Below are 18,765 nucleotides of genomic sequence, written 5' to 3' on the forward strand. Positions count from 1 at the left end.
GTATGTAATGGGGCTTCCCCTACTCAACCCCCTCTTTTCTTTAAAGTTTTGTAGAGGATTAATTTGAATTTCTCTTCCAATTAAACAGTCCTTGTCTTTGGACATTTGTTCAAATGTTGAAACATTATCGTAAAGAGTGAGGGCAAAAGATCAAAACACACTATTTCTGTCAAGATTGTCAAGAGAATGGAAATAGGATACCTCAAGAACGGCTAAATATATCAAGTCAAAAGTTGTTGAGATTGGTATTGAGCTAAATTGGAGACACTACCTGCACCCAGGTGGCCAAAGAGTGTGTCTGGAGCATCTCAAGAACATTTAAGGATATTAAACTGAAACCCTAGGCTGTTCTTCACATTATGCAGACGGGCCCTTTAGAAAAAGTTGATGCACATAGGGCCATTGTTTTAGTTCAACATCCTCAGTAAGTTGCAACGTAATACCGTAAGATGTTTCTGAAATATTGGAAATGCGTGCTTTTGGAAACCTAAATGCATAGTAAATGCAATAGTCCTTAGCTTAATTCACACTTCCAAAACTTTCAGGGATTATTGAGCTGATTGAAGAGAGACCATGCGCATCCAGGTTGCCTAAAGGGTATATTTAAAATACGTCAGAAACATTTAAGGGTAAAAGGTCAAAGCTTTCAGGGGATGTTGAATCCCATCTATGTCGTCCAGGTTGCCAAAAGGGTGCCAATTTGATATCTCAAGTACGGCTAAGGGTATCGAGTTAAATTTTTCAGATATAGACAATATCTGCATCTAGGTGACCATAGGGCGTATTTGGAGAATCTCAAGAACGGATAAGGATACAAAATTGAAATTTTCTGGGTATTTAAAGGGGAGAGGTTGATAAACTAAATCAAAAGACACTATGTGTATCGAGGTTGTCGAAAGGACGTGTCTACGATATCCCGTGGTAGGCTAAGGTTATCACGTTGAAAACTTTAAGAAAAAACTTTTTGCATGCTGACCAACGGTCTGCGTTGCGCAGCTACCAATCTCTTGTTCCAATGCCTTTGGCCGGATGTGCAAAACATTGTTGCGTGTGAATCATCCGACGTTTCCCGTGTTTTTTTTTACAGGGTCACGCCATTAACCCCTATTCCAAGCCAAACACCTAGTGACACCAGGACTCGAACCTTTGACCTTGGGATTTTCAGGAAAATATTATGAAGGGTCTCAAAACTAAATCAAAAGACACTATCAGCACCCAGATCATAAAAAACACATATCTACAGCATCTAGGACGCAGCTAAGCGGATTAAGTTAAAAAATTCAGGGTTTGTTGTGAGGGATGTTGAACAAAATTAAAAGAAACTAAGCACATTCAGATTGCCAATCAAAATCCCTATATGCATAACCAAATCAAAATCCCTATATGCATCTATGTTTTTAAAATGGCGCGTCTGCATAATACCAAGAAAAGTAGTATCAATTTAGTACTTTCAGGGAGGGCTAAGGGAGAAGTTAAACTGAACGAAGAGAAACAAGAATGAAACATTCATCATCATTAAACTATGGAAAGTATAATCCCCCTAAGTTAAAAAAAAGTCTGTCAGGGACAAATGCTTAAAAAACACCTGTCTAATAGCGCACAGGCAATGAAGGTGAAATATCCATAAAATAAAATTAATGTGGGATATTAGTGAGGTATACAAGAAAAAAAAATATATTATCCACATATAGACGCCCCTTTACAGACATTTGATATCTATTCATCTCAAAGCTTAGTGAAGGCTTTTTAGGTCATATATTAAGATACTATTCAACTCAAAATTTATGTTTCAGCCTTAAGCCTAAAGCTTTTAGGCTTTTAGTATTAAGCTCTTTAGCCAAAATTTCTTCCATACAGGACGTGCTATTTTAAAGTGACTAAATTGGGATATCTTATGAGATAGCGTATTATAACGATTGGATCGTGATTATCACGATCCAGCCATGGTCCATGATTAGACCCTAAACCTACAAACAGCCTAATCTTGCACTTGGGAGTGCCTTATAAGCTAAGTGCCCACAAGAAATTAATTTCTTGAGAAAATAAAGTGATTATTTTGGCCGTTTTAATTCGCCTTGCATACCAAAAAAAGGAATTGTGTAACACTTTGGCTTTGTCGTTTTTTTTCTGTTCCTAGCACCCTGATTTCAGCTTATTCCTAGAAAGTGGTAAAGGTCTAACCTCTACGGTTTTTACGGAAAATAGGGACCTTAGCCCGGATTGATGAATATAACTTTGCATTTTGGAAAGCTTTGTTGAACCTGGGGCCAAAAAGGATGGTTTTTGCTTGTCCTTGAGCCAGAGCCTATAGTGTGTGAAGTGAAGTGGAGTTTTATAGCCTTTGTCAGAGAGAACCATCTGAAGTTATGCAGTCAAGCTTTCGTTTCACCAAACCATGTTTCTGCTTTCGAGTCGAAAGCTCCATTCTAGCAAAGCAAGCAGGTAGGCACCAGTTTCAAATTGAAGATGGATTAAAATTATGGGTTTAATTATGCGTCAGTTACACGGCCCCACAGCCAATGCATCTTCTTTGAGTGATAAATAGAAAAATTTACAGAAACAAAAAAGAGGCATTTTCCCACTGGTCCGAAAGTGCTGCCATGTATTGTTTGTACCCATTTCTGTTCGTGATTTCAGCTGAGTTTATCATTCGGTTTTTCACACTTGGGATTATGGTAGAGAAATGGTATCAGATGTGTCTCTTAAGCTTTAACATTTTCATTGCTCAGGAAATTAGGGTTTATCCTTTGCTCCTTTCTAAGTGATGACGTTAGAAACTTGGCCTACTGCAAAAAGTCAACTTTTGAACTAAGGCAGATAGATTTTTTTTCGACGGCAGTCGATAGCTCTTGATGAGCTGATTAAAGTATACATCATCCGTTTTTTGGTAGAAAAATTTCTTCATGAGATACACCAGTTTTAAAGTTGAAAGGGGTTGACAACTTTGGTAGTAAGGTACACATTGAAACCAAAAATAGGCCTATACCAACTGTGAGACATATAGGGGAGTTTTAAGCAACAGTAGCTCATAATCATCTTCGGCAATGAGAGGTTCACAACTTTTGCTAGTTGGTGTACCTATTATTTGTTTCCGGTGCATTTGATGGTAAAACCAAATTGGTTCTAGCTGTAAGATATGTAGGGGACTTGTAAGCAATAATCGGCTGTTAGGCTACACCCATCTCCAGCAATGAAGGGTTTGCAACTTTAGCTAGTTGGAAAAAGGGGTTGCAACTTTTGTGAGTTTGTGTGCCTTGTATTTATTTTCAAAACCTTACATATTAACAACTCCAGCGTTTAATCGAAGCGAGGAAACAAAACCAAAGTGTTGCTCTCGCAACATTTTACTCGGTGAAGCCAAACAAAGGTTGCCACTACACCTCATGTTACCCATGCAACGTAGATCAAGTTCAAGTTCTATTTGTGCCTTAGAAAGTACTGTTTAATTATCTTAGTCATAAGACTTGCGAAAAACCCAAATTATTTTCAGATTGGGTCTTTGCTTTAAAATTTTATGATAAACTAGCAAAATGAGCCAAAAAAAAACTGATAGATTCTGTAAATAGCATATGTATAACAAGCAATCAGTTGTTATATGTCTATAAAAATTTCGTAGGGACGGAATATTTGCAAGAGATCATGAAAATACAACAGAAAAAATGCTCAGCTTAAACGTATTAGGAAGCCCCTATTAAAGGCCCACTTCATTTATTTTCCACTGTTGTTAATATGCGCTTTAGCTATTACACTGAAACCATGCAAAAGTTTGAAAGCAAGGTTAAATTTGTCACATACAGGATTGTATGCTAGGTCTAAGGTTTTACTTGCATCTCAGAGTGCTGCTACCGGAACTCACAAGCAGCTTCTTTTAAACACCGAACTTAAAACCCAGAGTCCCTGCAATGCTATGTGATTTGATTTCACTGAGGCTATGAGCTTCATCAAACTTTTGCTGAAGAAGACCAGTAATCTCACTGTTTGTTTTCAAGCTGAGAACTTCGTTACTCTTGCAGTTACTCAATTGCTAAAAGTAGCCTTAGAATGATTTGCAGATATCCCTGATACTGACAACAAAAGGCAGATTGAAGCATTAATAATGTTCATTTGAGGTATTGCTTCAGGTCCAAATATTGAGTATAACCAGCTGGTTGATTACAGCCCAGAAACAGAACCAAGCTGCCACCATAGTTTAACTTACGAACCGGTGATCGGATTTTAATGAAACTTAATATTTAAAAAGATCTCATGTCTCAGAGCTTTTGTTTTAAATCCCAACCAGATCCGGTAACATTGGGGGGATTTTGAGGAGGAAACCATAATCAGAATGACATATACGCAGTATCTCGGGAATGTCTTAGGGTAATAATTCAATACTTCCAGGAAAAGTATGGGGAGATGTTGGACTAAATAAAAACAATACGCATTTAGGTTGTCAAAAGCACGCATATGCAATAATTCAAAAACGGCTAATGGCATTAAATTTCAACTTTCAGAGGACGTTGAACTAAACCAAAGGCCCTATTTGCATCTATGTTTTCAAAAGAGGCGTCAGTATAATACCAAGAAAAGCTTAGGGTATCAATTTAAAACTTTCAGGGACGGGTGAAGGAGGAGTTAAACTGAGTGAAGAGACACAATATGCTTCCAGGTTGTCAAAATGGTTTATCTGCAACATCTCAGGAACGGTAGAAGATATCAATTTGAAAATTTCCGGGAATATTTGTTCATACTTTTTTTTTAAATTCAGTTTCAATTGACAAGGGCAACTCTTCGCTTACTGTTTTTTACTAGTAAACGGTTCAATTTAAAGGTCTTTAGAACTAAGAAAGTTCCCTATACACCCTTTCACCCCATTTTTATATATTCGAGTTTTTCATTTAAAAAAAAATGTGTCCTCCCAGACATAAATTACGGGGTCTAAAAATTCAAAAACGAATAAAAGGAGTTATCATTTCTATAGCCTGCACGGTGAACTCTTCAAGCGAACCTTTGTTTTATAGCGGATAACCAATAAAATGGTTGATATCAATTGCGAGACATACAGGGGAGTTTTAAGCAACAGTCGGCTTTTAGCCCATAGTCATCTTCGGCAATGAGGGGTTCACAACTTTTGCTAGTTGGTGTACCTGTTATTTGTTTCCAGAGTATTTGATGGTAAGACCAATTTGGTTCCAGTGTTAAGACATGTAGGGGACTTGTTTATTTTAAGATCCTTACAGATTAACAATTTCAGCGTTTAATCGAGGCGAGAAAACAAAACCAAAGTGTTGCTTTTGCAACACTTTGCTCGACAAAGCCGAACAAATGTTGCCGCAACACCTCACGTTGCCCATACAACGTAAATCTAGTTTTAAATTTTTGTAAATTCGAGGGTGAAGAACAGTGTCGTAATTTCATCAAAATTCTTGATGGAGGGGGGGATGAAAATGAAGCCAATTTCCGCAAATCAAGTGAAAAAGACACTAAAAATATAAAAATAAGGTATTTGGTACCATAAAGGTACTATTTAGTACTATAAAGTAGTATAAAGGTACATTATAGTACTATAAAGATAAATATAAACTACAAAACTCGTCTGTTTCTGTTGATGCTTGAATTATGCAGTCTGACAACAATAAGCGAATCATTAAAGCTTTTCATAAGTTTGCACCAGTTGTGACATCAGTAACTTTCAACATACAATTAAGATTATCTTAGAAACCTAAGCGTAAATTTGAATATTTTCTTAATAACTGCGAATTAATGGAACAGCATACAGAAATATTGGATTGATTTATCAGGTAGCATTTTTGATTCTCCAGCTATAATACCAATAGTGAGTAATATACAGTCTTAAATTGTAAGAAATATGCTTTAGTATTACTTGAAATGAAGATCAAATAGGACATAACATGAACTCTGGAAATCCGATTATTTCTCTCTATGCAAAAGTGAATTTCAAGCTATAATACAAACTCTAAAGCTAGTCTGCAGTCCAAATACTATCAAGATGGCTTTTCTTCGAACTTGTGTACAAACTATTCTTGACTTGTCCTTTTCCGAACCAAAACGAGAGCCAGTCATTGAACTGAGCCACTGTGCAGAAGTGATACCAAATTAAACGTAAAAAAAATAATAAAATAAAACAAGAAACATAAAATGGACTGTTGTTTTATCTTAAAAGGGATTGGTTCTAAAACGGATTGATAATATTTTTATTCTGTAAAAAGTGTCCTAAATTGGTTTGCTTTTACTTGACCTAAACTCATATATTATTTTGTGTTTTCAGTAAAGCGCTAATTTTCTATGGTCCTAAAGGCAAAGGAAAACGTAATTAGTTGGTTTATTTGTACTAGGTTTACTGATATATATTAGATAGACTGTTAAGTAACAATTTTTTTTTGTTTCAAGTTTAAACTTCATTCTTTACTTCTTTTGGAAAAACTCCAATTTTTAAAATTAATCTTTGTTTGTTTTTGATTAAAATTTAATGCAGAAACAACGCAGCCATGATCTTTTTTTATTTATACGGAATAATTTATGTTCATTTTAAACTTTGAAGTCACTTCTTAGTTTCAGTGGAAAACTTATTTTCAATATAATTTCTAAATACCGATCAGGACAGACAAGACACAACTAGAAAATAGTGCAAACACTCCCGACAGCTATGAAAAACTTTCAGTCTATAGCATAAAGTTCATTATTTGTACTTCACATAACAATAAATGTTTTTCAGGACCGTTTGTTTTTCGATTAGCAAAAAGCTGTTTTTACTCGGCCGACTTCGCCCAAAAAAGCCATAATGAAGACTGGGCTTTATAAATTGCCTACTGGCTATCAGAAAGTAGAAGGCTACTGTAACAAAACAGAGCTGTTTCATGGTTCATATGGCACTAAAAAAAGCACTTTTGGTGCCATTTCTTAGTTGGAAGAGTTTGGAAGCAAAAAACGGTACCATTGCAATAATTTTGGTCCAAAGTCCTTAACTGGAGATTTATAAGGACCCCTCACATATACTCCCGCCTTGACCCTCTTAGTGAGTTTCATAAATCGCCTACTCATCTCAAAAGTAAAAGATTATTGTGAAAACAAATTAACTAAAATAAAAAAAACTTTTTAACTAAAAATCTACCAAAAATTAAGCTTGAATTATCAACAGTTTTGAATTGAACCTTCAAACTTCACTCTGCGATGAAGCCAGTGTGCTAGTTCTAACGGTGGTAATTGAGGGGAAGGGACGTCCTTTCCCCCTTAGTTTTTTGCTGCTGCCTAGGTTTTGAAAAACACCTTTTTTGGTCATTTCATTGGAAAAGGCATTTTTTTATTTCAAAAAAATGGGGGAAACAACCGAAAGTGCACTTTGTGGGAATGTGCTATCAAGTCAAATTTATGAAAAGCGATTAGGTATAAATATAAGCTTTTACATGAGCCCTTAAACTTAAAACGAACAGACATTATTCCGCATAAATACAAAAAGTCATGGCAGCGTTGTTTCTAAATTAAATTTTAATCTAAAACAAACCAAGATTAATTTCAAAAAACAAAGTTTTTCCGAGCGAAGTAAAGAGCGAAGTTTAAAATTAAAACGGACGAAAATTATTACCTCACAGCCTATCTAATATATATCAAAGACTAGTGCAAATAAACCAACTAAATATGTTTCCCTATACTTTTAGAGCTACAGAAAAATAGCGCTTTACTGAAAACACAAAATAAAAATTGGAGTTTTGGTACAATAAAAGCAAACCAATTAAGAATAATTTTTGCCGAACAAAATTTTATCAATCCCTCTTAGGATCAATTCCTTTTTCGATAAAGCAACAAACCATTTCAGGATTGTTACTTTATTTCTTTTTTTTTCGTTTAATTTGGTATTACTTCTGCACAATGGCTCAGATCAATGACTGAATCTCATTTTGGTTCTGAAAAGGACATGTCGTGATTAGTTGGTAGAGAAGTTCGAAGTAAAGCCATCTTGATATTATTATGATTATAGACAAGCTTGTGTGGAGAGAAATAAATGGATTTCCAGGGTTCATATTATGTTTTATTTGATCTTCATTTCAAGTAATACTAAAGCGTATTTCTCAAAATTTAAGATTGTATATTACTCACTATTGGTATTATAGCTGGCGAGACCAAAATGCTACCTGATAAATTAATCCTATATTTATGTATGATGTTCAATTACTTTGGGGTTATAAAAAAAATATTTAATGTTGCACTTAGGTTTTTAAGATAATTTTAATTGTATACTGAAAGTTACTGATGTCACAACTAGTGTAAGACTATGAAACGCTTTATAGATTCGTTTATTGTTGTCTGGCTACATACTCACTTTTGACTCCCAAATCAATATTCCTGTTTATTATACTTGACTTCTGTGTTTTCAGTAAAGCGCTAGTTTTCTGTAATCCTAAAAGTATAGGAAAACATAATTAGTTTGTTTATTTGTATATTAGTTTTGTTGGTACATATTGTAAGTTTCAACTTCGCTCTTCCGTTCCATTGGAAAAACTTTGTTTTTTTAAAAATTAATATAACTTTAAAACCGATCGTTTCTTCATCAAAGGTTTTTAATACACGGTCTGTTCTATTAACTGTCCAAAAGCGTAAAACATATAAACTTGAAATTACACGTTATCGTCGATTTTTGTTTTTTTTGTGTGCTAGATCTATGTAAACTTGGGTAATGTGTTTTCAATCGTTACCATCATTCCCTATTATTAACGGTGTGTTCAACAGGAAAGTTGTTTAGATCCTTTTATATCTTGTTTATTGACTAATGATTTTTCTTTGTCTATTAGTAACTACAGTTTTGAAGCGTCTGCTGATGATGTTAAAATGTATCGGGTTGATGAAGGTGATTTAGATGCTGGTTTAGTACAGAATTAGATGGTTTATTTCTTTATTGGTTCAGTAGTTCTATGTTTATTAATGCTTCAAAGCGTACTTTTTTACAATATGCAAGTGTTAATTATAACAATATGAATATTACATACTTTATAAGTCCGTAATATTTAGCAGCGTCAATTGAGGGGAGAATCCCCCTTCATCTCTCACGATAGATAGTACCTTTTGGCTGATATTTTTATTCTAAAAATGCCTTTTTGCTATTCCCTTTGAAAAATTTGAAAATCGGAAAATTCAGTCACCCCTAGATTATGAAAATTGACATCGTAAATTGACGCCCCTGATAATATTTGATTCATTCGTTTGAGGCACTCCCCACTCGGAAAATCCCCCTGTTGAAAATTCTCCCCGGTAAATCCTCCAGACATTCCTCCCGCATATTTTATTTTAGTGTTTGATCTTTGGAGCCCAGTTGCGTGAAACTTTTAGGGATTATTTTCTTGATCAAAAAGATCATCAACTTTTTGCTGTGGAAAAAAGTTGGGAGGGTTTTAGTGGCCCAGGAATGAGCCACAAAACTATCTTCCCGATCAGTTTGAAACTTGTAACTGCAATTTCTTGGGTCATGGGACTAATATTAAAAAATCATCCAAAAGATCGGTCCTTTTGGAATTCGTCTCTCCTCTCATAAAGGGGGCTCAATAAAGCACCGGATGTTTCTGATTGGTCTGAAACTTATTCGAGACTCGCGGCTAAGGGAATCCCAATACAAAAGGAAAATAAAAACATATTTCTTCCCTCAAAATGAAGGTGAAAAAAGGGCTGGAAAAGTGCACAAAACTTTTTCCTATCCACTTCAAATGGAAGGTTTTTTTTAATTTGTGAGGGGGGTCATTCCATTGAAAACTGAAAGTTCTTGTGTTTTTTTTAAAGGCCAAAAGCTACTGCAGGGCAATCAATTCCCTCAAAGTTGCTTTTCTGCTATCCATCTCACCCCTAACTCTTATTTTATCTAATCAAACTTTAAGATATCCTGTTTTGATCAAAAACCTTGAGATGTCTAATAAGCTTACCTTCAGGGTTAATATCACCTCCATAGCCTCAATATTAGACTATATTTTACCCTAATATGATGACTTAACCCCCAGAAACATAGAGGATGCAAATTTGGGGTTATTTTCAACTATTATGAATGAAAAATGGTACCCAAAATGTTAACCAGATGTCCTAAAGGATTACAGAAAAAGGAACAGACATTAAAAGGCTCTCAGACAGGGTCTGGTTGTTCTCCCGTCACTTTTGACTTTTACAAAAGGCATTAGAATTCTCAATTTTCGATCAAGTGAGCATCCTTCAAAGTTTCTACGATCACAAGAGAGAGTTGAGGAGGGGAAGCCCCCCTCCTCGAAGGAGCACATTCTGCTTGATTTAGGGTTTAATGTTACTTCGAATTTTATGCTGGTGAGATTTTCTTTGGTGAGATTTGGTGAATTTTTCAGGGGAAATTTTACATTGAGGGAATTTACCAGAATTCCTATACGAAATTCTTCTTATATCTTGCTTTCTCTTTACCGACTCAATTTTACGCGTGGAGAAGTTTTAATGTTGTTCCATACTTTCAGTTGGAAAACTTGTTTTTTTTTTATTTAATTTATCGGAAAACTCAATGCGAGTTCAGATGTTTCGGCATGAAAATAATCTCAGGTAGATGAGAGATTAATTCCCACCCTCCCCCTTCCCCCATACCCTTTCCTATATTTATTTGAAAGCTCATAAGGATTTAGACAGTGCAGACATTGAAACGATCTCTTTTAGGTATGTAGCATCGAACCCGCCTACACAATGACCACCAACCCTCTTTAATAATAGCTGATTGACATTTATATACTTTTCTTTGTTCTTTTTATTTAGCTTAATTTTCCTTTGCGTGCTCAATTTTAAATTAACGTTTTTCCAGAGTGGATTTTTCGGGGTATTTGTGTGATATAATAAATTTTACCCGAGTCACGATTTTTATTTAATAGCACTACTGCGTCTGACGTGTGCATATCTATCCGCTTAATGGCAGATACGAAAGAAAAATGCGGAAAGTAAATATTTACTTTTGGTTCTCCATTTAACGTAAGCTCATGAATACGTGCAAAAATTACCATGACAATTAAATGACAGCAATAGCTTCCTTTTACACGAAGGTCACTACCATTAACTAATTTTTTAGTCATTTATAAATTGCAGTCAATCAATGTCTTCCCAAGGATAATGAGCCTGCTATATTGACTTTGGTGAGGATGTGGTAATCCTTTACAGAAATTGGTTATGTTCTTACTATTTCCCAGTTAATAATAAGGCATGCATGAGCGCGGGGATGGATGGGTCTACAGAAAATCCCTTCGAAAAACGTACTAATGAAAACGCACTGATGATTGAGGGTAAAATGAATTTTTTCTTCTGAAAAAATATATTTTTTCACACTATGTTTGCTTTTCTAGAGGGCCTTAGAAATGACATTGACTCGAAGATTGAAGTGCATGCTAAACTTAAGTGTATCTACTTGGTCAGTAGTTCTTTTCTTGCTTTGAGCCGAAAACATTTTTGATTTTAATTATATAAATAAAAGTGTCGGAGGGGAAAGCTATTACAGATAGTATAAGCACTATAATATTTAAAAAATTACAACATACAGCCAAATATTATTGTATATAAGGCATAAAATTTATTATTAAGATATTATTAATATTCTAATAATAAGGGCATTGATTTTAAGGGCATAAACTTCAATAAAATACTATTATATGTAGGACATAGACTTTATTGGTAAAATATCATCAATATTTTAATAATAAGGGCATTGATTTTAAGGGCATAAACTTTAATAAAATATTTTTGTATGAACGATAAACTTGATTAAGGGCATAAACTTTATTATTAAGTATAAGGGCATTATTATTATATAAGGACATTAATTTCAAGGGCATAAACTTTAATAAAGTTTTGTTATACGTAGGGGACGTAATATTTAAGAATAAACTTTGCTCTGCGGTTCAATGTCATTTTTAATGTTTTCTGATTTATATGTCCGATGAGCCACTTCTTGATTTAACAAGGTTGGCAGATATAAAGATAGGACTCGGGGTAGCAGCTTTAAGGAGAAACTAGGTTGAAAAGAAAAAGTGTCTGGATATATTTCGGAAACTATAGCTATACTTTGCAAGAGCTTTTAGTATTTCGATTTATTACTTTTCCCTAAATAGTTCCTGTTAGTTACATTCCTCCAAGTATGACTATTGCCTTTCATCACCATTTCTGTACTTAAAAAAAGAAGGAAAAAAAACTAGGCCTAAAACAAAAATAGACTTACTATGAAAGTTAACAGGAGGAGTATGTAAGTGTTCATCGTGATTCACCGGGTTCTGAAATAAAAAAAAAAAAATCAAATAAATTTTACGTGATAGAGTAGCCTCTCCTAAAACATTTAAGAACTAGATAAGTCATCAACAAAACAGGTGATGATCTGTTTCATTTAAATGAGTTTAAAAGTTACGGCAATTTAACAACACATGGAAAGCAATGCATGCAGTATTCGATACATATTATACTAAAAATGGTGCTACGTGTGTTCCTCTTCCCCAGAAAACTTCCCTTCACTAAGGTGCTATGCGTATTCCAACTACAGAAATCCCCCATTGAGAATTCCTCCCTAGAAGATTCCAAGGAAAACTTTCCAGGGGAATAAACCGGCCCCCACTAAGAATGGCACGAGTAATGAAATCTTTGGCTTGGAGAAATACATTTTTAAGTATTTCAAATGTAAAAGACACCTGATTTTTTTTTATTTGGCCAATAGTAACCCTTGGGATGCACAATATTCTAGCCCAGTAAGTTTTTCAAAAACATTTTAGGCCTGTTTTAAATGAGCAGATATAACACTTCCATTACTCGTGATTTTGGCTTGAGTTTCAAATTTGTTTTTGAAGAAAATTGGGCATTTTAAATTTAAAAAAAAACAAATTTTAGTGGTTTATTCAAAAATATAATGATAAAAACACCACAAAGTTCTAATTCCCTTTAAATCCTTCCTTGTGGCCTTCTCCGATCCTATTCGGGGTTTTATTAGAACGTTTTGTTTTTTCATAGCGCATTTGAGCGTCAGGCATTATTTATTTCAAAGCTTTTATATTGCGGAATGAAGGGGCTGACGCATCCGCAATGCGTTAAAGCCCATGACTTCATTTCCTTTCAGGCGAATTTGACCAAATGAAATTATCTTTTCCTCCACCGGATTCGGCTTTCCCTAAAAAAAACCTTCTAAGCTCACCTGATTTGCCTTTTGACCCTCAAAAAGGATAAATGGAGACTAAGAAGACTAATGCGACTTATCGAGACGAAAAGATAAATGGATAAGTATACAGTTAAGTATCCAGTAAGTATCCAGATGTACTGGATATAGATCCAGCCCAATAGTAGAACCTAAAGTCATATGCATGAACATATAAGACTTTCCAAGATTCTTACTATCTATACACATTATGGTGAAAATATTCGATGGGGAGGGCTCTAAACTTGATTTTTTAGGCAAATTCTAAATAGTACCAGAAAATCCTAAAGTCTCCAGAGGCAGGCGAATCATATAGTTTAAAAAAGTGTTGTGCCAAAATCGCCTGAAAGCATTACGAAAAAAAATACCCAAAAGTGAAGAAAATAAAATTAAAACAAGAGCTAAGAGCTCATATGGCACTTGTGACGAGGCGAGAAGAGCTAAGAGCCAAGAGATCATATGGTATGAGCTCTAACAAAATTCTATGAATCAATAGATAGACTTAAAAAGGAAAATAAGAGGCTTGATGCCGGTCAAGATTTAAAATAAGAGCTCTGAGTCACAAAGTCCTTCTAAATATCAAAATTTATTAAGATCCGATCACCCACTCGTAAGTTATAAATACCTAATTTTTTCTAATGCCAAGAGCTAAGAGCTCATATGGCACTTGTGACGAGGCGAGAAGAGCTAAGAGCAAAGAGATCATATGGTATGAGCTCTAACAAAATTCTATGAATCAATAGATTGATTTAAAAAGGAAAATAAGAGGCTTGATGCCGGTCAAGATTTAAAATAAGAGCTCTGAGTCACAAAGTCCTTCTAAATATCAAAATTTATTAAGATCCGATCACCCACTCGTAAGTTATAAATACCTATTTTTTCTAATTTTTCCTCTCCCTTTTGCCCCCCAGATGGTCGAATCTGGGAAAACGACTTTATCAAGTCAAATTGTGCAGCTCCCTGACATGCCTACCAATTTTCATCGCCCTAGCACGTCCAGAAGCACCGTACTCGCCAAATTACTGAACCCTCCCCCCAACTCCCCCAAAGAGAGCGAATCCAGTACGATTCTGTCAATCACGTATCAAGGACATTTGTTTATTCTATCCACCAAGCTTCATCCCGATTCCTCCACTCCAAGTGTTTTTCCAAGATTTCCCCCTCCAACTCCCCCCAATGTCAAAAGATCTGGTCGGGATTTGAAATAAGAGCTCTGAGACATGAATTCCTTCTAAAAATCAAATTTCATTACGATCCGATCATCTATTCGTAAGATAAAAATACCCCAATTTTCATGTTTTCCAAGAATTCCGGTTTCCCCCTCCAACTCCCCCGAATGTCACAGGATCTGGTCGGAATTTGAAATTAGAACTTTAAAGCACAAGATCCTTCTAAATATCAAATTTCATTAAGAGCTGTTCACCCTTTTGTAAGTTACAAATACCTCAATTTTCAAAATACCCCCCCCCCCAATTCCACCAAAGAGAGCAGATCCGGTCCAGTTATGTCAGTCACGTATCTTAGACAGGTTTCTATTCTTCCCATCCAGTTTCATCCTGATCTCACCGCTTTAAGTATTTTCTAAGATTTCCGGTCCCCTCAACTGCCCCCCCCCCCCCAATTACGCTTGATCCGGTTGAAATTTAAAATAAGATATCTGAGTTACGAGGTCCTTCTAAATATGAAGTTTCATGAAGATCCGATCACTCCTTCGTAAGTTAAAAATACGTCATTTTTTCTTATTTTTCAGAACTACCCCCCCCCCCAAATTGAGCGGATCCATTCCAATTATGTAAATCACGCATGCAAGACTTCTGCTTATTTTTCCAACCAAGTTTCATCCCAATCCCTCCAATCTAAGCGTTTTCCATCATTTTAGGTTTCCCCACCCCAAACTTCCCCCAATGTCACCAGATCCGGTCAGGATTTAAAATAAGAGCTTTGAGACACGATATTCTTCTAAATATCAAATTTCATGGAGATCCAATCACCCTTTCGTAAGTTAAAAATACCTCATTTTTCTAATTTTTCAGAATTAACCCCCCCCCCCAACTACCCCAAAGAGAGCGGATCCGTTCTGATTATAAAATAAGAGCTCTAAGACACGATATCCTTCTAAACATCAAATTTCATTGAGATCCGATCACCCGTTCGTAAGTTGAAAATACCTCATTTTTTCTAATTTTTAAGAATTGACCCCCCCCCCCCAACTACCCCAAAGAGAGCGAATCAGTTCCGATTATGTCAATCATGTATCTGGGACTTGCGCTTATTTTTCCCATCAAGTTTCATCCCGATCTCTCCACTCTAAGTGTTTTCCAAGATTTTAGGTTTTCCCCCTCCAACTCCCCCCGATGTCATCCGATCCGGTCGGGATTTAAAATCAGAGCTTTGAGGCACAATATCATTCCAAACATCAAATTTCATTAAGATCCAATCACCTGCTCATAAGTTAAAAATACTTCATTTTTTTATTTTTTCCGAATTAACCGGCCCCCCCACTCCCCCCAGATGTTCAAATTGGGAAAACGATTATTTCTAATTTAATCTGGTCCGGTCCCTGATACGCTTGCCAAATTTCATCGTCCTAGCTTACCTGGAAGTACCTAAAGTAGCAAAACCGGGACTTTAGGTTTCCCCCCTCCAATTCCCCCCAATGTCATCAAATCCGATCGGGATTTAAAATAAGAGCTCTGAGACACAATATCATTCCAAATATCAAATTTCATTAAGATCCAACCACCCACTCATAAGTTAAAAATACTTCATTTTTTCTATTTTTTGCGAATTAACCGGCCCCCTACTCCCCCCCCCCCAGATGGTCAAATCGGGAAAAAGACTATTTCTAATTTAATCTGGTCCGGTCCCTGATACGCTTGCCAAATTTCATCGTCCTAGCTTACCTGGAAGTGCCTAAAGTAGCAAAACCGGGACCGACAGACAGACAGACCGACAGACAGACAGACCGACAGACAGACAGACAGACCGACAGAATTGGCGATTGCTATATGTCACTTGGTTAATACCAAGTGCCATAACTAGCAATGTGTCATTAGGGACGGTTTACTGTCATGGGTTCAACTGAGAGACTGATCGAAATTTAAAAAAAAACAGTTTTGTTGCTTGGCGAGATTCTCAAGTAATTTACCATCTGATTCCGATGACAACAAATTCACATATACAAACTTAAAAAAAAAAATTCATAGACAGCTAAATCCTTACTAAAATTTGAAAACGAATGGTTTTTACTTTTAAATTTAATAAATAAAATTAAAGAAATAACTTATCGGTTGACGTAGAACAAACTCAAAAAAGTTTTATTGGGTTCTGTTTTCTCCATAAGCAGAAATTTGCTTAGGGGGCAGACTCATTTTGAGGGGGCATAAAAACAATACAAAACTGGCAAATAGAACAAGAATTATAGCATATTTATGAATATCCTGGAATATTTATGAATATCCTGGGCCGGAAGCATCACCATATACCCTTGCCCTATATGAATGCCTGTGCGTAGTTTAACAGCTTCTTGGATATCGTGGTGCTTGTTATGACTACGAGGCTAAGCTAGAAACTCTTGAGCACAGGAGAGGAACGCTGTGCGTCCCTTTTGAAAAAAAAAATGCAATATTAAACCTTCGTACCGACAACATTTTCTCCAAAATACACTCCCCATTCAGACACCGCCTGCCACGTACTGTTTCTGAATCCGTTCTTATCTTGTCTCCAATCCGTTGCTTAACCTCCAGGTATGAAAAAACGTTTGTATCCTTCATTACTGATAAAATAAACCACTAGTTTCCTTTTTTTTTATTTGGTACTCTTGGTACCCAAGTTTTATGTTCGTTTGATTCTTTTGTTCCCTCCCCATTGTTCATATGTTCTTATTTAACTTTTTCAATGCTAATTTTATCTCACTATTTTTAATTTTGTTCTAGTTATTACCTTTGTAACTTTCAGACATTCAGTCTTTTTTTTTACTAATGAATGGCTTTGCCTTTCTGATTTTGGTGTTTTTGTAATTGTTTAGCCAGTTTTATGTTGTTGTGCTATTTCCACGATTTTATTTTTATTTTTATGGTTTTATGACTCCGAAATGCGAATTTGGTCCATCGGGGCTTGTGATAGTCATTTTTTGAAATTAAATATCTTATCCTACAACGAACACAAAGAAGAAACAACCTGAACACCAATATTTGTCGCTACACATGCTCATCGCAATAGAGTTTTCATATGTGTTTATGAAATGTGATATAAATGTATGTGCCTTTGATTTATTCCTATATTCAACAACAGAACAACACTTGTCCATGTTTAATTGCTTGGATCTTCTGCCAAACTCGTAATTTACCGCAAATAATTTTATTCCGAGACCTCTATCGTAGATGTGTCGAACATTGGCCAGAAACCAAACGGTTACCGAGGCCTAAAATATTGTTTATCGCTGTAGGCTATGTTTCCGACCTATGTATATACATTTTCTTTGCAGTTAGCTATAAAAATAAAATCACACTCGACTGCAGCATCGCTAATACTCACTGTACATGTTTTTGGGTTTTGATCCTCGGTCAACGTTCTGGTGCAATTTACAAGTTTGACTAAAATTGTATCTCAAATGGTACAGGCCCATGGTACACATCAAATGGTATATTTCCCCATTGGCCGGACTATTTTTTACTTTTGAGTTTATGAAAAACCTTCGTCTTTTCCTTTCTTCCTGATTAATTGAGTAATTTTTTCCCAATAGCTGTCAACATGTCAGTTTCAATTGACACTAATATACTGTTCTGTAAGTAACTACTGTGACTTCGCACAACCTTGACAGGATGACAACATTGTAAACAGGTAAATAGATAAGCGTTCATTTAAAAGTATTAAGATATTTAATTTGTGTGATTTTTAAAGTGGCATGGCTTCACCAAAGGCCTAACTAAGGTTTAAAAGAAGATCCCACGTATATAACGAAGGATTCGCTCTAACAAGACTTTAGGATGCCAGAGGCTGCTACGGGTAAATCTTGTTACATCACCATACTGGACGATCTACTTTAGGTAAAGTAGGTATATAATCTACTTTACTTTTTGTGAACCAGGATACAGTTGCGGAAGGGGAAGTAACTTGTCACCCCCACCACTAGATTTTGAAAAATACCTTTTTTGGTTTCGTTGAAACAACCATTAAAACAACACGATTGGCCTACCGCCCCACCTTATATTTGCGGTAATCGACACTCCTACCGGGATGACTAACATGTCATGTAAGCATTTTGCCGGAACTTTTACTTCTGACTCAATCTGCTCAGACATAAGATTCAAATTGTTAAATATTCTAATGGTCAAATAGAGCTATATTGGCCTCTACTGTCCCAGTGAAAAAAAGAAAAAGTTTACTCAATTTTGACCCTAGTATGCTTAGAATGTTTACTGGGGGAAATGTAACTTCCTGAGAGAAGGTTTCTGCCGCAACCACAAATTCTTTGCAAACCAGGCCTGTTTTTGACCAAACAATATAAGTATGTGAGCTGACTCGATGGGGGAACACCGAACATTCGTTGTGGCATCAAGAACTGCGCTATATGTCGATAGTACATTGCATAGTTTAATCATTCTTTAATTCAATAA

General features: G+C 35.7%; 1 protein-coding gene across 2 annotated transcripts in view; it reads right to left on the bottom strand.

Annotated features, from left to right (window-relative positions):
• Nucleotides 1-18,765, bottom strand: part of LOC136037671 (mucin-2-like) — a 59,212-nt gene that overhangs the window by 30,306 nt on the left and 10,141 nt on the right. For both annotated transcript variants that reach the window (XM_065720413.1, XM_065720404.1), the window contains exon 2: nucleotides 12,191-12,242. In XM_065720413.1, the coding sequence (XP_065576485.1) occupies nucleotides 12,191-12,226 (36 nt within the window). In that variant the 5' untranslated portion in view covers nucleotides 12,227-12,242. The remainder of the gene's footprint in view (nucleotides 1-12,190; nucleotides 12,243-18,765) is intronic.

This window comes from Artemia franciscana, chromosome 2 (assembly GCF_032884065.1).
Source record: "Artemia franciscana chromosome 2, ASM3288406v1, whole genome shotgun sequence".
Classification (NCBI taxonomy): domain Eukaryota; kingdom Metazoa; phylum Arthropoda; class Branchiopoda; order Anostraca; family Artemiidae; genus Artemia; species Artemia franciscana.